Genomic DNA, 27,199 nt, shown 5'->3' on the forward strand with positions numbered 1-27,199 from the left:
TCCAGGTCTGTAGTGTGAAATGTTCTCGGCTGTGTTTTTGTTTAAAAATGTTTTCCAAATTGTAGCTGTATTTAATTCATATCCAGAAAAATATATATTCCAATATAATATACTCAGCATAAACATTTTAAATAGATTCTATATTTTTGGTCCATCCATGACATATTACTAAAGTAGCCTATTTACTGTTGTTGATGTGGGTCACTTGCTGTTAGCCAATTCACTTTCTCGTACCAGGAGAGCTGAAAGGAATGAGTATTATTCCCTACCTTTTTCACCAAGTCAATTTGAGGCATTGGTCTACCCTGCTCTTTAATTTTAATTTTTTCCTCGAAAGGAAGACTGGCAAATGGCTTCGCCAAAATTAAATCAGCAATGCTTGGCATCTGTGCGCAGCTTTCTTGCTAGCTGACTAGCCCCCTCAAGTTCAAGTTCAGTCACTCAAATAAACGAAATTTCTGGAACTAAGATAGCAAACTTGACAACACTATATTTACACTTTATTTACAATGAAAATATATACAAACTAAAAAAGCTGGTAGAAACCGTATGTAATGAATGAAATCGAAACGTAAGCCAATCTCTTACAATACACCACAGCACTTGTGAATCCGCATGGGACTGAACTGAGATTCACCGCTGCCTGTCTATATTTGAAACGAGCTGTCAATCAAAGAAAATATCCGTCCGCTTTCACCAATCACCAGTCTCCTCGCGGAAACTGCCATGTCCCTCCCACTGTGAGGCTCGGAGTCTGTGGGCGGGCATTTTCGCAGTATTTGTCCAACAATCGTCTTGCATTTTGAGATTGAAAAGCGCATAGCTCCCAAATGCCATTGAAGTCCACTGAGGCTGGGAGTCCGTGAGACTCCGTGGGCGGGCGTTTTCGCAGTATTTGTCCAATAATCGTCTTGCATTTTGAGATTGAAAAGCGCATAGCTGCCAAATGCCATTGAAGTCCACTGAGGCTGGTTTGCATCGCGCTGTCACGAGGGGGAAAAACTCATGCACACATTAGGCGAACTGGGGAAAGTTATAACGGAATGATTTCGCACTGTAGTTGGGTTGAGCACATATATTTCTATGATTCTGGATCTGAAATAGCAATGTTATAAGGTTGGCTATAACATAAGCCTAGCGCAATTCGACCTACACGATGTTCGTCATTTTTAGAGGAGGCTGAGCCTCCCTCATTGTCTTAGAGCAATCGCCCGTGTACAGCACCCAGGGACTTCCTCAAGGGCACTTCAGCCCAACCTTCAGGCTGCCCCATATTAACCTAACCGCATGTCTTTGGCCTGCGGAGGAAACCCGAGCACCCAGAGGAAACCCACGCAGACACGGGGAGAACATGCAAACTCCACACAGAAAGGCCCCCACTGGCCACTGGGCTCAAACGCATAACCTTCTTGCTGTGAGGCGACAGTGCTAACCACGACACCATCCTGCCGCTTACACCGTAGCTTCATTTGCATCAACATCCAATCAATTGTTCCGTTGCCCATGGCCCACCTTTCCTCAAAATTTCATCAAAAGCTGTTCAAAAAACTGCTTTTTGAGTTACGGTGAGAAAAGACAAAAAAAAAAAATGGAGGTGAAACGTTACCTCCTCCAACATAGTTAGTGGCGGTAATAAATATACAGTGTCTTGCAAAAGTATGTATTCATCCCCCTTGGTGTTTGTCCTGTTTTGACACATTACAAGCTGGAATTAAAATGGATTTTTGGGAGGTTAGCACCATCTGATTTACACAACATGCCTACAACTTTAAAGGTGAAAATTGTTGTTTTATTGTGACACAAACAATAATTAAGATGAAAAAAACCCCAGAAATCTGGAGTGTACATAGGTGTTCACCCTCCCCCAAATTCAACACTTTGTAGAGCCACCTTTTGCTCCAATTACAGCTGCAAGTCTCTTGGGGTATGTCTCTATTAACTTAGCACATCTAGCTACTGGGATTTTTGCCCATTCCTCAAGGTAGAACTGCTCCAACTCCTTCAAGTTAGATGGGTTGCGTTGGTGTACAGCGATCTTCAAGTTGTGTCACAGATTCTCAGTTGGATTGAGGCCTGGGCTTTGACTAGGCCATTCTAAGACATTTAAATGTTTCTCTTAAAACCACTCCAGTGTAGCTTTAGCAGTATGTTTAGGGTCATTGTCCCGCTGGAATGTAGACCTTCGTCCCAGTCTCAAACCTCTGGCTGACTCAAACAGGTTTTCCTCCAGAATTGTCTTGTATTCAGTGCCATCCATCTTTCCTTCAGTCCTGACAAGCTTTCCTGTCCCTGCAGATGAAAAATATCCCCACAGCATGATGCTGCCATCACCATGTTTCACTGTAGGAATGGTGTTTTCAGGGTGTTGGGTTTGCACCACACATGGCCTTTCCCATGATGGCCAAAAAGATTAATTTTAGTTTCATTTAACCAGAGAATCTTCTTCCATGTGTTTGGGGAGTCTGCCCAGTGGCGGCTGCTGGTTTTTAAAACAGGGGAAGCCCATTTTACGCATTCATCGTAAAACCTGTAGGCCGGATATCAAAGCATAGAAAGGTGTGCCCCATTAGCATAGTGAACTAGACAACCCTACCTAGTGGCAGAAAGTATTTTTGCTTGTACATTTCATGTTATAGTCTGGCTTGCCAGGCTAGTGCCTCATATCCTTAATCAAAAATATCAAACATCCAAAAATCACTGGCTATTCAATGAAGAGCCTTGAACATCATACCCTGATATGCAACACAGAGTCTTTAACACAACACCCAGCTGTGCAACACATCCTTGAACATCATCTGCAACACAGTCTGGAAATTCATAACCAGGTAGGCTATGCAACACACAGAACCTTGAATATCATACCCAGGTATAACCTATAACACAGAGCCCACCATTCTCTTAACATTACTGAACAATATACACACTTCAGATTCATGAACATGAACACTATTTATACACAAATTCTGCCCTCCGCTCCTTTTCCAGAAAATGGTCTGTGACCCTGTCATACCAGCTGGTTGTGCTTTCCAGAGACTTCACCAATTTCTGTTAGCAGCTAGCACTGCAGATCCCAATAAGGCTCAAGCTAGCCTACAACCAGATTGAACTACAAATGAAATAAACGAGTGAATTCACGAATGATCAAACTGATAGAATGGATGAAAGTTAATGGAGCACAACGAGTAATATTTACATTTATTTACAGAGTAATGTACAGAGACATCAATGAGAAGAAACGTTAAAAGAAATTCGGACAGCACTTTGGCACATGACTGCACTTTTTCGACATCCGCTAGGGACTGACTGATCATACTTCTGTGTTCCTCGCCGAAGTACCGCCCTCCTCATGTCTTTCAAACACTACCTCCAATAATCCTTTATCAGCCCGGCTTCTTGTCCCTCCCACTGTCTCGTTTAGTCCCAGAGAAGCCCGGCTTCCCTGGAAGTGATGATTTTGTTGATTTTAACCAATAACAACTAGCCGAAATTGGCTGTTCAGAGCCGTCTCGTAGACTGCAACGGATACCCGGCTGCCAGTCAGTGTTGCCAGATACTGCTGACGTTTTCCATCCCAAAATATGTTCAAAACCCGCCAAAATGCACTTAAAACCGCCCAATCTGGCAACACTGCTGCCAGTCCATAGAGCCCATTGAAATAAGAAAGGTTACAGCCTGGCAGCAAAGGTGATTCTCGTAGCGAACTGCAAGTTCGTCAGACATCACTCAAATAAGTTACAGGATAGTTATGAACATAAATACAATCTTGGGCATATATTATGTTATGCAAGTTATTGTTTTAATGAGAATTTAACGTCGTAGACGCCGCAGTTTGGGGAGAGAATTTTAGGGGAAGCTTGGCTTCCCTTGTTGTCTCTGAGAAATTGCCCCTGAGTCTGCCACATGCTGTTGGGCAAAATCCAAACGTGTTTTCTTAAGCAATGACTTTTTTTCTGGCCACTCTTCCATAAAGCCGCACTCTGTGGAGTGTCTGGCTTAAAGTGGTCCAATGGACAGATACTCCCATCTCCGCTGTGGATCTTTGCAGCTGCTTCAGTGTTATCTTTGGTATTTTTTGTTGCATCTCTGATTAATGCCCTCCTTGCCCGGTCTGTGAGTTTTGGTGGGCGGCCTTTTCTTGTCAGGTTTGTAGTGGTGACATATTCTTTCCATTTTGCTGTAATGGATTTAATGGTGCTCCCTGGGATATTCAAAGTTTGGGATATTTTTTATGACCCAACCCTGATCTATACTTCTCTACAACTTTGTCTCTGACCAGTTTGGAGTGCTCCTTGGTTTTTATGTTGCTTGCTTAGTAGTGTAGCAGAGTCAGGGTCCTTCCAGAACAGGTTGATTTATACAGACATCATGTGACAGATCATGCGACACTGTGAATGCACACAGGCGGATCTTAACCAAGTAATTATGTGATTTATTAAGTGAATTGGTTGGACCAGCTCTCATTTAGGGGTTTCATGTGAAAAGGGGTGAATACCTATGCACACTCCAGATTTCTGTTTTTTATCTTATTTACTGTTTGTGTCACAAAAAACAACAATTTGCACCTTTAAAGTTGTTGTGTAACTCGAATGGTGCTAATCTCCCAAAAATCCATTTTCATTCCAGCTTGTAATGCAACAAAACAGGACAAACACGAAGGGGGATGAATACTTTTACAAGACACTGTACAAATGTATTGCTTCAGGAATAAAACATGTTGTTGTTGCAAGGTGCATTATACTGTACAGTATATTCACCATGGACTACATTTATTAGTGCATGTGGTGTAGACCCATATCATTATTGTATTTTTATGCATCTATCTATCTATCTATCTATCTATCTATCTATCTATCTATCTATCTATCTATCTATCTATCTATCTATCTATCTATCTATCTATCTATCTATCAGGCATGAATTCTCACACTTATGTGTCCTTTCCTCCATGTACTTGTCAGGATTGCATACTTATTCATAACTCTTGTGACATTAAGAACAAAACGATCCTGTGTAGTGTTGTATTTGACAGCGTTAGTATGTGTTAGAGATTTCATTAAACAGATTAACACTAAGCTGCTAAGAGATTCACATTAATGAATTAATTAAAAGGTGTAGCTTGCTTTCTACTAATTTACTGACAATATCTTCTGTCTTCCTGCATCTCTTTACTCAGTATCAACTCAAAGCCAGTTGAGAAGACCAGCGTCTTGAATGATGATGCTCTTCTGGATCTGACTGAGAGGTCAGTGTGTTTTTCTCTATAAAAGCAAGTCAATATGTTATTTACCAGCTGGGAGGTCCGTATCATGAAATACAGTGACTGAGGTCTTGAAAGTACTGTTCAAGGCCCTCTGGCCGAGGTCGCGGTATTTCACCATATGGACCGACCTTACGCTGGTAAATAATATATTTATTTTTTTCTTTACCAAATTCTAACAGAAAACGAGAGCGCCCGAAAGGGAAAACCGAGCCGAGGCGAGCCACCATTTTGAATCCTCATTCACGGCTGTAATGCAAATTACTTCCTCCTCGGTATACAAGTGCACTTCCATGGCAGGAAAAAAAGCAACATTTTGCTGCCTATGTAGTCCCCTATTTATACAAAATTGAGTCATTCAGGATTCAGCCATGTTTTTGCTCGGCGTTAGCAAGTTACAGGTTTTTAGCTTTCTCCTGAAATGTTTTCTTTTATTTTGTCTTCCTCAGGGTAGTAAAACTCGCTTTCGCTGTGAACACTCGTTATCGCTATACATGCTGTAAAATTAATGATATTTTGAATCCTCATTCACGGCTGTAATACAAATGGCTTCCTCCTTGGTATACAAGTGCACTTCCATGGCAGGAAAAAAAGCAACATTTTACCGCCTATGTAGTCCCCTATTTATACAAAATTGAGTCATTCAGGATTCAGCCATGTTTTTCCTCAGCGTTAGCAACAGTTACAGGTTTTTAGCTTTCTCCTGAAATGTTTTATTTTATTTCTTCTTTCTCAAGGTAGTAAAACTCGCTTTCGCTGTGAACGCTGTCATTATCGCTATCCATGACGTAAAATTAATGCTATCATGCTGGCAAAAATTGATAAGATTTTTGATAAATTCTTATAAATAAATCTTATAAAAAAGATAAATGTTGACAAAAATTGCTACTATGTTTGTTGTTGTGAACGAGCGAGTCGCCAGAGGTCCATAACTGGGGTCCGTACTGTAGGATACGAACCCGCTCACCAGCCAATCAGAGCACAGGATTTGATGGAAACCGGACCGCGAAAAAAAAAAATGTTATTTACCAGATGGGAGGTCCGTATTGTGAAATACCGTGACCGAGGTCTTGAAAGTACTGACCGAGGCCACGGTATTTCACCATACGGACCGACCTTAAGCTGGTAAATAATTTTTTTATTTACCAAATTCTAACACAAAATGAGAGCACCTGAAAGGGAAAACCGAGCCGAGCTGCCATTTTGAATCCTCATTCACGGCTGTAATGCAAATGGCTTTCTCCTCGGTATACAAGTGCACTTCCATGGCAGGAAAAAAGCTACATTTTGCCGCCTATGTAGTCCCCTATTTATACAAAATTGAGTCATTCAGGATTCGGCCATGTTTTTGCTTGGCATTAGCAAGTTAGAGGTTTTTAGCTTTCTCCTGAAATGTTTTCTTTTATTTCTTCTTCCTCAGGGTAGTAAAACTCGCTTTCGCTGTGAAGACTGTCGTTATCGCCATCCATGATGTAAAATTAATGTTATTCTCCTGAGAAATGCTAAAATAAATGTTGACAAAAAATTGCTACTATGTTTGTTGTTGTGAACGAGCGAGTCGCCAGAGGTCCGTAACTGGGGTCCGTACCGGACCCGCTCGCCAGCCAATCAGAGCGCAAGATTTGATGGAAACTGGACTGCAAAAATAAAATAAAATAAACTGAATTAATCATCCAAACATTAATGGTGGTGCTGAATTTTTATAGACTGCTACAACATGCAACTTAAACATCTAGTATGGAGACTGTTCACAAAATAGCCACAAGAAGGCACTAGAGCTCCATTAATGCTCAGACTGGTGTAGGGTTGGCGCTCGAGTTCAAGCACATAGTGTTTCTTATGAACACTTTGTCTTGTGTTATCATGTGTCAGCTCATAAATTAACTTTCCAATTTTTTCACTTGAAGCACTCCACAGAATTTGCTGGATCCCGTCCCCATCCACACTGACCTGCTGGCAGGAGGGTAAGAGGCTTTGTGCTATTCACTACTTTCCCATTAACTCATACCTCTTGATTTTACTGCAATACAGCCATTAATGTATTTTATTTAAAAATCCTGAATATGTGTAACAGTCTGTAACCCTTCACATAGTGAAATTTGATTATTTTCTACCATATATGAGAGGTATATGGTAGAAAATATCCAAATAATTATGCATTATGAGTCTAGTTTACGTATAATTATGAAAACTAGACTCTTTCCTGTTTCTCTTTTGCATGTATGTCATCCACAATCAAAGGTCTACCATTTTAAAATGCTAGACATGTGACTCTTGAAAGTGAAAAGGAAGAAAAGTGGATTTTTCTTCGCCTTATATTTTGCTTTGGCACACCAAAAACTTGATCAAAGCCTGATATTCACTGCATGAGGAAATCACACTTATAGATTTATGACGCCCAACATGATTGTTACAGAAAGCATCAAGAAGATTTCCAGAATACACTATATGGCCAAAAATTTGTGGACACCTGGCCATAAACCCTAAATGTATTTGTTGAAAATTCCATTCCAGATTTAGTCCCTCTTTTTTTTCTTTTATAACTTCTACTCTTCTGGGAAGACTTTTCACTAGATTTTGGGGTGTGATTGTGGAGATTTGTGTTCATTCAGCCACAAGACCATTAGTTAGTCTTCCAGCTCATCCCAAAAGTGTTCTGTGAGGTTGAGGTCAGGGCTCTGTGCAGGCCACGTGAATTTGTCTCCAAACCATGTCTTCATGGAGCTTGATTTGTGCACAGGAGCACTGTCATTGTAGAACGGGTTTGGGGTTCTTAATTCCAGTGAAGGGAAATCTTAATACTTCACCATACAAAACTGTTCTATACAGGTACATGTATCCAACTTAGTAGCAATGGTTTGGGGAAGAACCACACATGGGTGTGTTGCTCAGGTGTCCACAGACTTTTGATCATATAGTGTATGTTATAAGCTAAAAAAATAGGCTGTCAGAATGGCAATTTTTTACTCTTTTTTTTTTTGGCTGTTTGCCAGAACCAAAGTGACATACAATAAGCTGTATAGCAGTTCAGAGTTCATGTTTGTGCTCCACTCCAGCTCCAAACATATCGGACACAAGTATTACTCATGATTGTGTAAAACTGTTTGAATTGGGATAGAGTAACAGTGTGGACCTTTGTGAGTGATTTAAGACACAATTATCTAAAATTATCTAAAATTCTGAGGTGAATCATTGGCTTTTTCTGCAGCTCCCTACCCAAGACAGAGAAGACTACAGGATCTCTGGATCTGCTTGCAGTTGATATTATCCCCATTGACACCAATACTGACAAGTAAGCAGGAATCTTTGTTGTTTTTGATGTATTTACCCAAGATGCTGGAGAAGTAACAGGAGAATAAAAGAGAAGTGTTTCAGTAATCTGCTCATCTCTATGATCTGCTCATCTCTATGATCTCCTCCTCAGACTAAGCACTGATAAAACAAACACCATAACTGAGATAACCCAAACTGTGGTGCAGACCGAGAAGGATGTAAAGAGGTACAGCCTATCTATCTATCTATCTATCTATCTATCTATCTATCTATCTATCTATCTATCTATCTATCTATCTCTCTCTCTCTCTCTCTCTCTCTCTCTCTCTCTCTCTCTCTCTCTCTTTCTTTCTTTCTTTCTAAATTCCGTCAAAGGCTTGCACAACATCTAACGTTTATCCAGAGTGATTTACAGAAGTGCTTTATATTCTCCATCAAAAACACATCCTCATGTTGGTACAAATGAGTCAGTGTGTAAGAAGACCATCAAGCTAAAACCCTGTTAGAGAGGAGTTCATACAATTAGTCAATGCAGGAAGAAATCAGTACCAGACAATTCTTTTTCATTAGTGCTTATTCAGGAGTTTAATGAAGAGGTATGTCTTCATTTGAAGACAATGACTCAGCTCTTCAGATAGCCAGGAGAGGCTCAACCCACCACTTGGGCACTAGTACAGTGAAGAGTCTTGATACATGTCTTACTTTTACCTTAAAGGATGACTGAAGGGAGCATGATACAGAGAAAGGTTATGTGTTGCAGAAACCTAAACTAAGGCCCTGTCCACACGGCAACGGATTCAGGTGAATCCGATAAAATTTTTTATCGTTTCGGCCTGGCGTCCACACGGCATCGGCGTTTTGGGTGCCCCAAAACGGTATTTTTTGAGAACGGTTTCCAGAGTGGAAAAATCTGGCAACGGCGCCGTTGCGAAGTCATCTGGATGAGTAGAATGGATTTGTTTACGATGACGTCACAACCACATGACTAGAACAAGCAGCACTCACTCATTCACGCCGGGTAGAAGAAGGGGTTTATGCGCATGCGTCCTACTTCTTCTATTGTTCTGGTGTCTCCGATGGGACCGTCTTACAGCGCACGTAGAGGTGTGGCATGTGTATTGCATCGTTTTCAGCAAGCGTTGCGTTGCCATATGTACCTGATATTTTACTGATCCGTTGCCCATGTGGACGCAATATTGTTTTTACCCACTAAAAAAAAAATCTCGTTGCCGTTGTCGTGTGGATGTAGCCTAAATCTATATGCAAAATCTTGTGTCCTAGTAAGTGAAAATAAGGGCAAATTTAGCAAATGTTTCTTTAATTTCAGATTGTTGTAAACCAACTATAAGATTATTCAGCTTGGTTTTAGAGGATTTAACTCATTTGTATGATTTATTATAGGAAATACCTTTGCTTCTTTCTGGAAATAAAATGATCTGCCAATAAAACATGACCATTTCAAACTTGAAGTAGGGTACTAGAAATCTATTTCATACTAATTCTCTGACACTGGTGAAGGGTTGCAGTACTATTTCTAGTCCAGACACACTTCTGTTTCTTATAACCACTTTGTCATGCATTACGGTATTATAATATTAACATGTTTTCATGTATATTCACATTCTCACTTCCTTTTTTCTTCCCACTGTAAGCACTCCACAGAGTTTGGAGGACCCCTTCCCCACCACCACTGACCTGCTGAAAGGAGGGTGAGAGACGATGTGCTATTCACTACTTCCTCAATAGATGACTTGCAACCACGTGATCAAAATGTGCTACATCATGAGCGTCCTCCATGATGGTGGATATACAAAGCAACTAGGATGGCAGCCGTTGAAAGCGTGTCTGTAAACAATGCTGAATTTTCTCAGCATTACCACGATTTGAACGGTCGAGTGAAGATTCGATACAAAGAGAAGATAGATATGTGTGGTTTTGACTCATATTATTTAAAACAGTCAGACTTTTCTGAAGATAGGACACTTCTATCGACCATCGAGTACCCAGATATCGTGTTCTATCTGATTAGGCTGCTGAAGAATCAAGTCCGACTTTGGATGAAACACAGCCCAATTTCTGAGTGGGTGCCCAGTCTGGATTGTTTCTATCGTATAATTTTGCTGGCACTCCTAGAAGCGAAATGGTAATACGTGTGTTAAAATTATAACAATGACTGAGTGAACCACAACAAGAGAACACTCATTTTATAGCAAAATTCTAGCAACACGAAATAAAATTCTTCCATGATATTAGCAAGAAAGCTTTTGAATCTCATCTGAGATAAAATGATTACTGCAAACACAAGCTGTTTTGGTTTTAGCCTCTGTTAGATCAGCCCTGCCGATGTTGTTCATCCGTGCTTGTGTCCTCTCCGTACGAAGCCTTAGAGGTTCCTCACTCTCTTTCCGAATCATGGATGAAATTCTAAAAAATCGGAACATGCCATGGTCACGTCGTATCATTAATGTCCTATCATACATCCTGATAGAGATACAGTGGATATAGAAAGTGTACACACTGTTAAAATCATAGGTTTTTCTGATGTAAAAAAATGAGACCATGATTAATTTCAAAACTTTTCCCACCTTTAATGTGACCTATAACCTGTACAATACAATTGAAAAACAAAAAGTTTTTAGGGGGGAAAACATAAAAAATAAAAAACATACAATAAGCTGGTTGCATAAGTGTGCACACCCTTAAACTAATACTTTGTTGAAGCACCTTTTGATTTAATTACAGCATTCAGTCTTTTTGGGTACACACTTGCCATCAATTAAGACGACTCTGATTGTTTTATCTGTAACCGCTTATCCCGTGTGGGGTCGCGGGGGGCAAGCTAGAGTCTATCCCAGCTGACCATGGGCGAGAGGCAGGGTACACCCTGGACAAGTTGCCAGCTCATCACAGGGCTGACATGACTCTGATTAACCCTGAATAAAGTTCAGACATTTACTCAGTTGCATCCTCCAGCAAAAACCATGGTTCGCAGAGAGCTTACAAAGCATCAGAAGGATCTCACTGTTGAAAGGTATCAGTCAGGAGAAGGGTACAAAAAAATTTCCACGGCATTAGATATACCATGGAGCACAGTGAAGACAGTCATCAAGAAGTGGAGAAAATATGGGACAACAGTGACATTACCGAGAACTGGACGTCCCTCCAAAATTGATGAAAAGACAAGATGAAAATTGGTCAGAGAGGCTGCCAAGAGGCCTACAGCAACACTGAAGGAGCTGCAGGAATTTCTGTCAAGTACTGGTTGTGTACTACATGTGACAACAATCTCCCGTATTCTCCATATGTCTGGACTATAAGGTACGGTCCAGGCCCGGCGAAATTTTGCAAAAAAAAAAAATACATCAACTCTCCCAAAAGCATGTGGGAAAATGTGTTATGGTCTGATGAAACCAAGGTTGAACTTTTTGGCCACAATTCCAAAAGGTATGTTTGGTGCAAAAACAACACTGCACATCACCAAAAGAACACCATACCCACAGTGAAGCATGGTGGTGGCAGCATCATGTTTTGGGGTTGTTTTTCTTCAGCTGGAACAGGGGCTTTAGTCAAGGTGGAGGGAATTATGAACAGTTCTAAATACCAGCCAATTTTGGCCCAAAACCTTCAGGTGCCTGCTAGAAAGCTGAAGATGAATTATCTTTCAGCATGACAGTGACCCCAAAAAAGTTTTGGAATGGCCCAGCCAGAGCCCAGACCTAAATCCAATTGAAAATCTGTGGGGTGACCTGAAGAGGGTTGTGCACAAGAGATGCCCTCACAATCTAACAGATTTGGAGCGCTTTTGCAAGGAAGAGTGGGCAAATATTGCCAAGTCTAGATGTGGCAGGCTGATAGACTCCTACCCAAAAAGATTGAATGCTGTAATTAAATCAAAAGGTGCTTCAACAAAGTATTAGTTTAAGGGTGTGCACACTTATGCAACCAGCTTATTGTATGTTTTTTATTTTTATGGTTTCCCCCCTAACAGATTTGTTTGTTTTCCAATTGAATTGTATAGGTAAGTCACATTAAAGGTGGGAAAAGTTTTGAAATTATTTATTGTGGTCTCAATTTTTTTTTTACACGAGAAAAACCTATTATTTTAACAGTGTGTACATTTTCTGTATCCACTGTATCTATCAGGATATATGATAGGACATTGAGTAGGCCCTGATTAGGTTTATGTCTATAAGAACATGTGTAAGCTTGATAACATCTACAGGAAACATGCACACTGATTCAGTAACTGGACGAGAAATGGCAGATTCATGAAGCATGGAGGAATTTATCATAACACTACAGTACTATAGTTATGCATTCTTATACCACATAAGCTTAGTGGACAATTTTTAGGTACACCTACAACAATTGGCTGTTTTGTCAGGAAATTTTTAGGGTATGTAATCATTGGCTGTAGCCCGTTGCTATCCAGTTCATTTACCAAACATGGTTTTCTCAGGTGTCCAAAGACTTTTGAACAGTACTGTATAACAGATGCACAGTGAATATATCTAATGTTTGTGTGGCATGATCATCTGAGCATATTACTGGCTATTTCCTCAGGTCTTTGCCTGAAACAGAGAAGACTACTGAATCTCTGGACCTACTGGCTGATGATATCATTCCCATTGACACCAACAAGGACAGGTGAGCATTATTGTTTTGTGTTTGATATATACTACAAGCTAAAAAAAAAAAGTGAGAGAGAATCAAAGTCTTGAATGTCATATTTGCATTTTTCTTATCTTCATTCTAGACTCAGCACAGACAAAACGCGGAGCAAAGTGGAGACAACGACAACTGTGATACAGACAAAGTCAGTCGTGAAGGAGTACAGCCCCATTTTCTCTTCATCATGATTTTTAATTATAGTTTTCAAATCTTGTTAACTGAACAAACATGAGCTCTCAATACAAAAGAACAAGTTATAATTCAGTGTCCGTCATGTTAATGTAATCCTTTAGCTAGTTTTCACCTGAAAGGATTTGCATTGTTTTAGGTATCGAGATTTTTTTTAAAAAACCAAAGTACTATCTAATAATGTAACATACTGAGCTAAGAACCATTTACACACAACAGAAAAGATCCAGTGGCATAGTGAGAGATGAGAGTGCATACTACAGGCAGCACAACCCACTCAGACTGAGTGGAGTCCCTATTAACAATCACATCAGAATTTAATTTGCATGTGCCAAAGCTTTTTCTCGCCTTTCAGCATGAAATCAGTGTGAAATTGATTTTTTTTTCAGCTCTGCTGATTCATTCGATCCGATTCCGAAAGTGAGAGAGTCCACAAAAAGGTAACGATTTAGGTTTAAAGGTGACAACACGGGCAATCATCTGTGTACACATCACACCTATTACAAATGCAACACCTTCTCTCTCTCTCTTTCCCTGGCAGCTCTGTAGAGTTGTTTGATCCTCTTCTGTCGGACAGGTACGTGTACAGACAGGATGCCTGAACATGCTGCTGAATGATGATTATGTCAAGACAGAATAATATGGATGAAAATAAAGGGCCAGATAAAGATTAAAATGTTTCAAAAAAACAACAACATGGCAGTTCAAGATAAAAATTTTAATCTGCTCATTATACCAACCAGAGCGTTAAAAATTAAAAAAAAGAAATAATTACAAGTAAATTACTACAATTGCAATATTTGAACTTTTAATGATCTCTTTCAGCAATAACGACGAACAGGACAAACTTACAGTCACATTTGAGCAGAAGTGAGTCAACCCTATTCCTTTCTCCCATTTCTTTCTTTTGCTTCAACACACTCCAATAGCCACTACTTTTATTATTAATGACCACACTTGGTTCTCTGACCTAGAACTGATTGTAGACTAGTGCAGTCTACAATAACAATAGCCAGTCTAGACTTTTCCAGTAGCCCTCTACTCTGCTGCTTCTTGGGCATCACCAATTTCCTTTCAGTATATACCAAAAAATGCATCTTTTTTTTGACAATGTTATTCATATGTCTTCTAAAACTAGGTCCTCTAAAACCAGCTCACCATGGGACAAATGGATGGTTCCCACTTTTGACACTGAAACAGAGGACAGGTAAACAGCACATCCTTACAGTCTTACTATTCACTGGTATTGTTGAAATAGTTATAACTGAAATTGCATTTACTAGTGTCGTGGAAGTCTGTACCTCAAAAAGAAGAAGCCTTTATTTGTTTCATGCACACTCAAGCACAGTGAAATTCATCCTCTGCATTTAACCCATCTGAAGCAGTGAACACACACATGCACGCACGCATACCCAGAGCAGTGGGTAGCCATACTACAGCACCCAGGGAGCAGTTGGGGGTTAGGTGCCTTGCTCAAGGGCACTTCAGCCCAGGGCCACCCCATGGTAACCTGACCGCATGTCTTTTTTTTTTTTTTTTAAGATTTTTTTGACTGCATGTCTTTGAACTGCGGGGAAACCAGAGCACCCTGAGAAAACCCACGCAAACGTGGGGAGAACATGCAAACTCCACACAGAAAGGCCCCCCTCAACCACTGGGCTCAAACCCAAAACCTTCTTGCTGTGAGGTGACAGTGCTAACCACTACACCACCATGCCACCCAAAAGTAGCCAAAAAATATTCATACGTGAAAGAAGTTGCCTTAAATGCTTTTATTGCACAGAAACAATGCAAGCGTGAGTGAATCCCGGGAGAACACTGAGGTCTAAGTTTTTAAGTCGGGCCCCTTTTTGGGAGACCCGCCCTAGGACCGCCCCAAAACAAAATGGGAGCTCCTATGAAATAATTGTAGAAGGACTTTCTTTGTTTGAAACACAGACTTCTGATTAGCTAAAATATATTTCCCGCTATTTTTCAAAAGAACAGTATTTACCATATGGCATTCTAAGGGTTTTACTACTTAATGACGAGTCTGTATTTGTCACGCAAAATGCCTTTACAATGATAATCAGTGGTGGGGAACACAAGATAATCATATATACATGAGGTCCTCTAAACTTTTAAACTCAAATTGTACTTAGGCTCAGCATAAGGAGCTTGATGTTAAAATACCTCCCAAGAATATCAATCATAAATTCATGCTAAATAATACAACAATTTCACCATGCTCTCAAAAAACAAACAAACAAACAAACAAACAAACAAACAAACAAACAAACAAACAAACAACAACAAAAAAACCCAAACAAAGAATTGTAGCAAGCTAAAACAGTTTGTGTGTGTGTCTGGGGGTGTGGGTGTATGTATGTGTGTGTGTCCCCAGTGTGTCACTGGAGGTATGAGACCCATAGAATATTGAAATGGGAGAGCAGTCTTTTTAACCTCGTCAACAGTAGATCAAAAAGATAACTGTGGCTACAGAGACAGAGATCTTCACACCTTTTGCTGCCTCCAGAGACAGAAAGTCTATGGGAATCCCAACACATTCTGAAAGGAGATACGCAGAACCTTTATTTTTAAATAAATTTCTGAGTGGATAGTACTGTATCTCCCTCCTTGACTCTTGTGTGCTGCATAAATGGGAATAAAAATATATATATTTTTGAGAGTTAAAATCGACTGCAAAGTTGGCATTCGAGCTGCCCCGCTGAGCCAGCTAGCCGAGTGTGTGACGTCACAGCAGGAACCGGTTGTAAGGCCAAGGCCTTTGACAGCTATAGACCAAAATCATATAAATAAAAATTTATGGTGAAAGTAAGAAATATCGTTACACTGTAAAAAATGATTTGTTGTTTTAACTTAAAGTTAGTGTCCGGGCTGCCTTAAAATTTTGAGCTCATTGAAATTAATATAGTAAGTTAACACAATGAGGTGAACAATTTAACTTACTATATGAATTTCAATGAACTCAAAATTTTAAGGCAGCCCGGACACTAACTTTAAGTTAAAACAACAAATCATTTTTTACTGTGTACTGACTTGCTCAACTAAGACTGATTTGACTTCAGTGATTGTGGGTTGACTCTCATTAAAACAAGATGGGTGTTATAACTTATGCAACATACATGTACATGCATGCATTTTCACTGATAAAACGTAAAAGGCTAATTAAATAATCAGATGAACTGAGACAATCACATTCTGAAGCAAATTAATCTTATACTGGTAACATAAACACACAAGTTACATGTATTAATCTAAATTCAGGTAAACAACGTGTTGTTTTTGTTGTTTTGTATCCAAATGAGAGTCGGAGCTTACCCGTCTGTGTTCTCGCTTCTTGAAGGCCGATCTTGTGGCCGATTGTTTTGAAACAATCTGACTTTCAGTTGTTCGTTCAGTTCTCCGTTCATTCACTTCTTCCACGTAAGGGCGAGATATTGCTGCTGAGGCAAGCATATCCAGCGGAGAAATCAGACAGCTGGTCCACTCATTCTCCATTTTCTCCATACTGAGTACTCCGCCATTACTACTAGGCTCAGGCAATTACTAAAACCTGGGACGGGACGTCACCGGTTTTAGCAACAACCGCGGGGAGGTCACGTCCCGTTCCGTCCTGGATTTTACCAACAACCCTCGGCTCACACTCCAAACTGGTGCAACTGAACTTACTTTCCTTTTTTTCAAATAAATAAATAAATAAATACTTGTAGTTTTATTTAATTGTTGATACTGCACCCTTTTTCAATGGCTTATAGCCAACGCTCCTCAACAGATCAGAGGTTTTGTACGAGTCTTCAGTAAAATGTGCAGAGCAGAGGAGAGACCACTTCGTAGGCGCCCAATGTGCCCGTGAACTTCTTGCAAAATGCGTCCAAATCTTTGCAGTTTGAACATTCTTGGGCCATGAATGCAACGTAAATCCACCTTCTGTCGTGTTGCTGCACCAGCCAGTAGCACATCTATGTGGCATGGCGATAAATTAGCTCTAAATGGAGCATTGGCGTTGCAGTCAGTTCTGTGTTTTAGTATAGTGGAAATAGCAATGAGACCGATAGCCTTCCTGCTGTGACGTTACGGACATCAAGGTCATTCACTCAGACCACTACCTATATGAATCACTTTAATCGTAAAAATTACTAGATTAGATTTATTGTTCACGCTTAAAACTATTCCTATGCCATTCTTGAGGTCTCAAGGCATTTATAAATGAAAGGGAGGCCATGGTTCTGTGTATCTCCTTGAAGCTTAAACCACAAGCTACTGACAAAATTCTCTCACACTAGCATTACATATTGCACAGGTCTTAAAGGAGCTGTTTAATGTATTTTGTTTTTACACTAAGCAGCTCTCTGCTGCTTGCAAGGTGAAATGTAATGACAGTGCAAACAATGGCACTGTCCTCCAACCAGCCAGATTGCAGGGACTTTTTTTTTTTCCTTTTTTACAGTTCTGTGACTGCCACAGATGACCGATTTGTTTTCTTATTATTGCCAGAGATTTTGATTTATTCATTGCAGTTGGATTGTAAAGAAAATGTCAACAAACATGACAAAAAATGGTTCTAAAATAAATTACCTATCCTGCCTTTAATAGCATTCAGTGTCAGGCTGAGTTTAGGTTTACTCAACCCTTGGTTAGATTTTGACAGTTGTGTTGTATTGTTTATGTGACCAGATCTTGGGCAGACTAACACTGGTGTGCATGCAAAGTTATTATTAAATATATACACGGCGGCACGGTGGTGTAGTGGTTAGCGCTGTCGCCTCACAGCAAGAAGGTCCGGGTTCGAGCCCCGTGGCCGGCGAGGGCCTTTCTGTGTGGAGTTTGCATGTTCTCCCCGTGTCTGCATGGGTTTTCTCCGGGTGCTCCGGTTTCCCCCACAGTCCAAAGACATGCAGGTTAGGTTAACTGGTGACTCTAAATTGACCGTAGGTGTGAATGTGAGTGTGAATGGTTGTCTGTGTCTATGTGTCAGCCCTGCGATGATCTGGCGACTTGTCCAGGGTGTACCCCGCCTTTCGCCCGTAGTCAGCTGGAATAGGCTCCAGCTTGCCTGCGACCCTGTAGAACAGGATAAAGCGGCTAGAGATGATGAGATGAAATATATACACTCACTGACCACTTTATTAGGAACACTTGCACACCTGGTCCTTCATGCAATTATCCAAACAGTCAATCATGTTGCAGCAGCACAATACAAATACAGGTCAAGAGTTTCAATTAATGTTTGTATTGAACAGGGACCATGTTTTTGCTGTTGGTGCCAGTATTTTAGAAACTGCTGATGTTCTGTTCACCTGGTCTTGTTTTATGTATTTATTTTTTCAAACCTCAACTGTCAGGTTTCTGTGAGCCTGTGCCCACTGTAGCCTCAGATTCTTGTTCTTAGCTGACAAGAGTCAAACCTGATCTGATTTTCTGCTGTTGTAGCTCATCCATTTCGAGGTTTGACATGTCGTGCATTCTCACATGCCTTCCTGCTCACCACAGATGTAAAGAGAGCTTATTTATTGGCAGCTCAAACCAGTATGGCTATCTGCCTCTGACCTTTCTCATCAAAAAGATCTTTCCGTTCACAGACCTGATGCTCGCTAGATTTTTTTTTTTTTTAAATACACCATTCTGTATAAACTCTTGTGACTGGGTGAGACTGTGGTGCATAAAAATCCCAGTAGTTCAGCAGTTTCTGAAATACTCAAGCCAGCACACGTAAACCAAGCATCAGCAACCAAATCACTGAGATCACATTTTTTCTACCCATTCTGATTATCTTCATGAGTTTATGCATTGCACTGCTACCACTTGATTAACTGATTGGATAATTGCATGAATTATGCAAGTGTACACTTAATAAAGTGGATAGCTAGTGAAAATGTTTTTATGTGATGCTATTCCATGAAAAAAACAATTTATCTGGGACTGCTTTATTTCTACTCTTATTATTTTTGATTGATTGAATTTAGGGCGGCACAGTGGTGTAGCGGTTAGCGCTGTCGCCTCACAGCAAGAAGGTCCGGGTTCGAGCCCCGTGGCCGGCGAGGGTCTTTCTGTGTGGAGTTTGCATCCCTGTGTCCGCGTGGGTTTCCTCCGGGTGCTCTGGTTTCCCCCACAGTCCAAAGACATGCAGGTTAGGTTAACTGGTGACTCTAAATTGACCGTAGGTGTGAATGTGAGTGTGAATGGTTGTCTGTGTCTGTGTGTCAGCCCTGTGATGACCTGGCGACTTGTCCAGGGTGTACCCTGCCTTTCGCCCGTAGTCAGTTGGGATAGGCTCCAGCTTGCCTGCGACCCTGTAGAACAGGATAAAGCAGCTAGAGATAATGAGATGATTGAATTTATTGAGGTAAAATAACATGCAAATCAGCTATACCGTACGTATATACACCACAACTGCAAAACACGAAACTAAACCAAGGATTACACAAAAAGTGTAAAATACACTTATTTCCATTGTGGTCCCACAGTAAAGTTTCAAGATGGCAGGAACAAGGTAAAAAACAGACTAAAATACTGACAAGGAAAATCGCTCATTAGCATATGACTAGGACATCAGCAGAAATATTACTAAGAATAATAGCATAAAAAGACAATTACGGATTATGTAAAAAGTGCTTTTTAACAGTCCTTTTAAAACACTGAAAGCTCTGTATTGACTGTATCTGAGGCGACAGACTATTCCACTGTTTCACAGCATTGAACAGGAAGTATTTTTGACCATGACTCTTGAACTTCGGGATCATTAAACTGTATTAGCTAAAACGAGTATCATAAGAATGTACATCAGCCACTCGAACAATATTGGATGTAAGATAAGGTGCAGAGAGACCATGTATAATTTTATAAATATGGTTCACACCAGGGCAGCATGGTGGTGTAGTGGTTAGCGCTGTCGCCTCACAGCAAGAAGGTCCGGGTTCGAGCCTCGTGGCCGACAAGGGCCTTTCTGTGTGGAGTTTGCATGTTCTCCCTATGTCCGCGTGGGTTTCCTCCGGGTGCTCCGGTTTCCCCCACAGTCCAAAGACATGCAGGTTAGGTTAACTGGTGACTCTAAATTGACTGTAGGTGTGAATGGTTGTCTGTGTCTATGTGTCAGCCCTGTGATGACCTGGCGACTTGTCCAGGGTGTACCCCGCCTTTTGCCCGTAGTCAGCTGGGATAGCCTCCAGCTTGCTTGCGACCCTGTAGAAAGAGGATAAAGCGGCTAGAGATGATGAGATGAGATGGTTCACACCAATGTGCCAGACTCTTTTCAACAGGGAGTCAACCCACTTTTTTGAAATCGGAAATATCCAAGCATGACCTAGGGGCCCAACACAAAATGGATCAGCTTATTTTGGCATACCTGAAGCTTGTCTTTAGTTCTTTTCTGTAAGGGATAATACCAAGAGGAACAGGCATAGTCAAAGTAATTTTGCACCAGAGCTGAAACCAGAGTATTTTAGAAATGTATTTTTACCTCTAACAAATTTGTTGGAGGAGGTTATGTTTTCACCTCTGTTTATTTGTTTGTTTGTGACTTTTCTCAATGTAACTCTAAAAGTGAAATTTGAGGAAAGGTGGGCTACAGGCCAAGGAACAATTGATTAGATTTTGTTGCAACTCTGAATATGTGGCTTGGCGGAGGTATGCACTCTACCAAGTGCCCTTCTGATTTATTTATATATTCATTAGGTTTTTTTTTTTGCATATTGTTTTAACTCTATACACCAGATATCAGCATGAGAACGTTTAAGTTGTTTTTTCCATGCCAACCAGCAAATTCCATCCATCCATTATCTGTAACCGCTTATCCTGTGCAGGGTCACAGGCAAGCTGGAGCCTATCCCAGCTGACTATGGGTGAGAGGCGGGGTACACCCTGGACAAGTGTCCAGATCATTGCAGGGCTGACACATAGAGACAAACAACCATTCACACTCAGATTCACACCTACGGTTAATTTAAAGCCACCAATTAGCCTAACTTGCATGTCTTTGGACTGTGGGGGAAACCGGAGCACCCGGAGGAACACGGGGCAGACACGGGGAGAACATGCAAACTCCACACAGAAAGGCCCCCATAGGCCACTGGGCTCGAACCCAGAACCTTCTTGCTGTGAGGTGACAATGCTAACCACTACACCACTGTGCTGCCACCAGCAAATTCCAGTATTCCTAAGTAACACAGTAATATAGTATCAATAGTAATTTTTATTTCTATTACTGGATAATGTGTTCTCCAGAATCCTTCTTCTTACATTAATACCACATTAATAGTCATTAATAATGAACTTTTGATCATTCTGATCATTTTCTTCAGATTATAATCCCAAAAAATGATTAATGATTAGATTTAGAATGTGTTAATAAACTGATTTTAGGGTAAATTCTTCACTTTCATGGTCAGATTCATATAGATGATCTAAACCTGCTGTGCTGAGACTTTACACAGCCAAGTATTTGCAAAATGGTTGAGAGTTTTCAGATTGACACATTAATCATCTTGCTATTTCCTTTTTAGAACAAAGGAAAAATAAAACTATAGAACAACCGAGCTAATATCATATTAAAAAATCAATGTAAAGCACAGAGCAATCCGTACATATTTAGATAATACATATGTAATATTATTATCTTGTATCTTATTTTGGACAGTAGTTACACCGTCTACACCAGAACAGAAGAAAACAGTATCCAGGAGCCGGACACTGAAGCTAAAAAGTAAGTAGTCGCATGACAGATTGCTAATTAAAGATAAATACGTAGGTCTGTATGGTCATTCTTCAATTCTTTTATTTTTCCTCCTTTTCAGGAATTTAGTCTATGTGAAATCGTATGTGAAATCATCTGACCTACCCAGATACAGCAGCAGCAGGTACGACAAGTGAGATCCTTGTATATTATATATGCAGCATATTTTCATTACAACTATCAATTTTAAACAATATTTTTTTAAATGGACACAATTCTTCTAATATGTTTGGAAATGCTCCTGATAGCAGGTGTGTGCTAATAAAAGATAGCTTGAATGTGCCAGGCTAATATTTGAAAAATATTAACATTCACAAACATCAGCTATGGCTTTCACTTTGGTTCACCTTCTTGTTCTAAAAGTTATGTGTAAATTTTAAACAATGATAAAACATTGTAATAACAAATTATTCTTTTGAAAATGATAGTTTTATATATATATGTGTGTGTGTGTGTGTGTGTGTGGGCGGGGGGGGGACGACACGACTTTTTAGTACTGTTTCCCTTTAATGAAAATTTCACACATCATATCCTAACTTATTATAACAAAACCCCGGAAACTGCTATTGTGTACTCACACAATGTTAAAGAAGCATAATAAGGCTTTCAGTTGCTGTTTAAAGTGTATGTAATGCCTTACTGTAATGTTTTAAAATAAATATATATCATTAGTAATGACCAAAATGAAATAACAAAGCAGGAGGAAAAATATTATTAATTATTTATTTTATTATCAAGCACAAAACTATCGATAAATCGCGGCGTCTGGATCCCAGAAAAAGGCAGCCTTGCCTCACGTCTCGCATGACGTCACACGTGGAACCCCAGTTATCTGGGTCATTTCCATTCATCTGACTCCATGCTTGTTTACTTGCTGAAATTGGATATTGTTGTTGGAATCTTACAAAAATAATGATGGGAAAGCGCTGAGTTGTGTTTGGATGTTCAAATCCATATGCAACTGGACATTCAGTTCACAAATTTCCGAGAAATGACACTAGTCTAAAGCGACAGTGGGTGAAGTTTGTGCAAACGAAGCGGGCAGATTTCGTGTCGCCTACTACTGATAAATCTGATTCATCAAGTGTTCACCACCACCAGAATGAACACATGGGAATTACTGGAGCAAAAAAAACCCATTTATTTAATAAATGATATTTGATCTGACATTTGGACAGTTCGTCGATTCCCCTATTATCACTCACACACACACACACACACACACACAGAGTGCACCAGACGCAGGATTATGAGCAACATTTACACGCTCATGATATTCCATCTTATGTTTGATGCACTTTAACAGGAAGAAAAATGTGCACGTGCAAACATCATTAACTATTAATTGAAACGTGTTAAATGCTCTCAGATTGCAATATTGCAAGACTTGATTTGTTTTCAGTGTTGTTCAGGAAGACATGATGAAAGATAACCACTGCGTTCTGCACATTCTATCTATCTATCTATCTATCTATCTATCTATCTATCTATCTATCTATCTATCTATCTATCTATCTATCTATCTATCTATCTATCCATCTATCTATCCACCCATCTCGCGCACGCTACAGGGGAAGACTGTCGTGAACTGGCAGTTTCTCATCTTGGGGGCTCAAAAAGATAACCATTTACTCCGGACTATCCTTTATAATCATCTGCCCCTTCATCCAACATCTAAAAATCCCAATCACTATCAGAATTCTCTCCAAAACGTGATTCCATATCGAGACTGGTCTAATCACTGCATGAATGAAATTGATACCTGGATTGTTACGTGTGCTGTCACTCACCCCTTTGGGATCTTCCGGTTCAGTCTCGGCAGATTCCATGAAAATCAGCTGATCTTATTGATTTTCCATCAATTTATGACCTTTTGGATCAGCTATGGTTCAAAAACACGTGGTCAGTCAACATAATGATTGTTGCTTTGTACAAGGAAAAAAGTGTGGTTTAGGGGCATTAGGCTGTAGAAATAAAGCAGGTCAATATATTGCTCTATTAATCATGGGAACACAGCAATTGTTGTGACAATTATGTTCATTACATTACTTGGTGCAATGGACTGAGTCATATAATGGTCTGGGAATAAAGCTATTATGTATGGAAAAGGCCAATCTCTGTGTTTTTACCCACAGTGACTATGATTATGTGACCTCGGATTCCAGCAGTTATGCATACAGCAGCCCCTCCAGGTAACTGTACATTAATGGAAATCACTCAAAGACTATGTTAGAATGGCAACAGAATTATTATGTTATTGTAAATAAAGTCTCTTGGGAGTAATTCATTGAGTAATTTATAAAACTGTTCTCAATACGCAATAAGATCATTACGCTAAGAATTTGTCAAACACTACTAAACGAAACAGCAGCAATACAGCTAATGTTGCAGCTAATGCCATATGAATTGCAATGATTGATTTTTATATTTACAATGATATTTTTTTCTTGTTTTGTTTTCCCCGTTTTTTCCATTGGCTCAGCACTGAAGGTATGACCACCTGCACATACTGTGGTGGTCTCGTTGGAAATGACTCCAAGATTACTATTGACCATCTGAACATCTCATGCCATCCTGAATGCTTCAAGGTACATTCTAGCGCGCACAACACACACACACACACACATACATTTTATATATATATATATATATATATATATATATATATATATATATATACACACACACACACACACACATGCATATATAAAATATATATATAAAATGTGTGTGTATGTATGTACAGTGCTCAACGTAAATGAGTCCACCCCCTTTGAAAAGTAACATTTTAAACAATATCTCAATGAACACAAACAATTTCCAAGATGTTGAAAAGGCAAAGTTTAATATAACATCTGTTTAACTTATAACGTGAAAGTAAGGTTAATAATATAACTTAGATGACACATTTTTCAGTTTTACTCAAATTAGGGTGGTGCAAAAATGAGTACACCCCACAACAAAAACTACTACATCTAGTACTTTGTATGGCCTCCATGATTTTTAATGACAGCTCCAAGTCTTCTAGGCATGGAATGAACAAGTTGGTGACATTTTGCAATATCAATCTTTTTCCATTCTTCAGCAATGACCTCTTTTAGTGACTGGATGCTGGATGGAGAGTGATGCTCAACTTGTCTCTTCAGAATTCCCCAAAGAAAATAATTTCTTTCCACCACAAAGGTGAAGGCTACAAGAAGATCAGCAAAGCTTTACTTATCATTCAGAATACTGTAGCAAAAGTGGTACAAAAATTTAAGAAAGATGGAACTGCAACCATCTCACAGAGACGTCCAGGTCGTCCACGGAAGTTAACACCTCGACAGGAGCGTCTTCTGATGAGAAGGGTTGAAGAAAATCGGCATGCAAGTTCACTGCAGTTATCTAAAGAAATAGAAAGCCAAACTGGGGTGACTATTTCCCGTGACACAATACGGCATACACTGCAGAGGAATGGTATGCATGGATGCTGTCCATGAAAGAAGCCTCTCCTAAAGCCCAGGCACAAAAAAGCCCACCTAGAGTTTGCCAGGGCCCATGCTGACAAAGATGAAGACTATGGGGACTCTATACTCTGGAGTGATGAGACCAAGATAAATGTTTTTGGAACTGATGGCTTGAAAACTGTATGGCGTCGCAAAGGTGAGGAATACAAAGAAAAATGCATGGTGCCTACAGTGAAACATGGTGGTGGCAGTGTCCTTATGTGGGGCTGCATGAGTGCTGCTGGTGTCGGGGAGCTGCATTTCATTGATGGCATCATGAATTCACAGATGTATTGCTCTATACTGAAAGAGAAGATGCTACCATCACTCCGTGCCCTTGGTCGTTGTGCACTTTTCCAACATGACTAAACACACATCTAAGGCCACTGTTGGATTTCTGAAGAAGAACAGGGTGAAAGTGATTCAGTGGCCAAGTATGTCTCCTGATCTGAACCCAATCGAACACCTATGGGGAATTCTGAAGAGATAAGTTGAGCATCACTCTCCATCCAGCATCCAGTCACTAAAAGAGGTCATTGTTGAAGAATGGAAAAAGATTGATGTTGCAAAGTGTCGCCAACTTGTTCATTCCATGCCTAGAAGACTTGGTGCTGTCATTAAAAATCATGGAGGCCATACAAAGTACTAGATGTAGTAGTTTTTGTTGTGGGGTGTACTCATTTTTGCACCACCCTAATTTGAGTAAAACTGAAAAATGTGTAATCTAAGTTTATATTATTAACCTTACTTTCACGTTATAAGTTAAACAGATGTTATATTAAACTTTGTCTTTTCAACATTTTGGAGATTGTGTTCATTGAGATATTGTTTAAAATGTTACTTTTCAAAGGGGGTGTACTCATTTACGCTGAGCACTGTATACAGACACAGTTGTGGTCAGAAGTTTACATACAGTGACATGAATGTCATGGCAATATTTGGGCTTTCAGTAATTTCTTTGACCTGTTCTTTTTCTGTGGCAGAATGTACACATATCTTTAATTAAAAAAAAAAACAAGAATTTGGTGCACAAGTTTTAATTTTCTTTGGCTTTTCTGAAATCAACACAGGGTCAAAATTATACGTACTAGTCTGGCTAACGCAACTTCAAAGCTCTGCGAGCATTGGTCTGGCAAAGATATTAAGCCCAACCGTTTCCCAAAGCGCGTGGTTGACCCGCCTCCCTGAAATGCCTCAGTTTGCTACTGGTCGAAGCCAGAAAAGGCTGTGACGAAGCTTAAACCAATCACATCACACTTTCCTCTGACGTATGTGACGCGATGGAAACTGCTTGAGTAACAGGAAGAAGATAAATACCTCCAGGGCTGCTCTTTGCTCCGTTTTCAATGAGAACTTCCCGTTGAATGCTTTCAATACAGCATCTACCGCTGTGTCAAAGGCTTGCCGCTGCTCCATGTTCGTAATGTTTCTAGTGAATAGTGAATGAAGCGCTTCCGGCATAGATTCTGTAAACAATCTATGGCTTCCGGTTGCAGTTCTACTACGTCACTGCCTTGAACACGTCTCTACCCAGGGCCGTTGGAGATGCTCAAAGTTGATTGGCTCCCGATTTTTCGGGAGCTTGGAAGAGCT

The 27,199-nt window shown here is 40.0% G+C and overlaps 1 protein-coding gene across 3 annotated transcripts in view; it reads left to right on the forward strand.

Moving 5' to 3' along the window:
* The window catches only part of znf185 (zinc finger protein 185 with LIM domain), a 46,037-nt gene that overhangs the window by 15,105 nt on the left and 3,733 nt on the right, over positions 1-27,199 (forward strand). For all 3 annotated transcript variants that reach the window (XM_060927481.1, XM_060927482.1, XM_060927483.1), the window contains 15 exons: positions 5,174-5,242; positions 7,165-7,221; positions 8,466-8,549; positions 8,682-8,756; positions 10,183-10,239; positions 13,094-13,177; positions 13,287-13,346; positions 13,780-13,830; positions 13,932-13,967; positions 14,216-14,260; positions 14,529-14,597; positions 22,026-22,091; positions 22,183-22,245; positions 24,257-24,313; positions 24,604-24,709. In XM_060927481.1, the coding sequence (XP_060783464.1) occupies positions 5,174-5,242; positions 7,165-7,221; positions 8,466-8,549; positions 8,682-8,756; positions 10,183-10,239; positions 13,094-13,177; positions 13,287-13,346; positions 13,780-13,830; positions 13,932-13,967; positions 14,216-14,260; positions 14,529-14,597; positions 22,026-22,091; positions 22,183-22,245; positions 24,257-24,313; positions 24,604-24,709 (979 nt within the window). The remainder of the gene's footprint in view (positions 1-5,173; positions 5,243-7,164; positions 7,222-8,465; positions 8,550-8,681; positions 8,757-10,182; positions 10,240-13,093; positions 13,178-13,286; positions 13,347-13,779; positions 13,831-13,931; positions 13,968-14,215; positions 14,261-14,528; positions 14,598-22,025; positions 22,092-22,182; positions 22,246-24,256; positions 24,314-24,603; positions 24,710-27,199) is intronic.

The sequence above is a fragment of the Neoarius graeffei genome, chromosome 8, assembly GCF_027579695.1.
Source record: "Neoarius graeffei isolate fNeoGra1 chromosome 8, fNeoGra1.pri, whole genome shotgun sequence".
Taxonomy (NCBI): domain Eukaryota; kingdom Metazoa; phylum Chordata; class Actinopteri; order Siluriformes; family Ariidae; genus Neoarius; species Neoarius graeffei.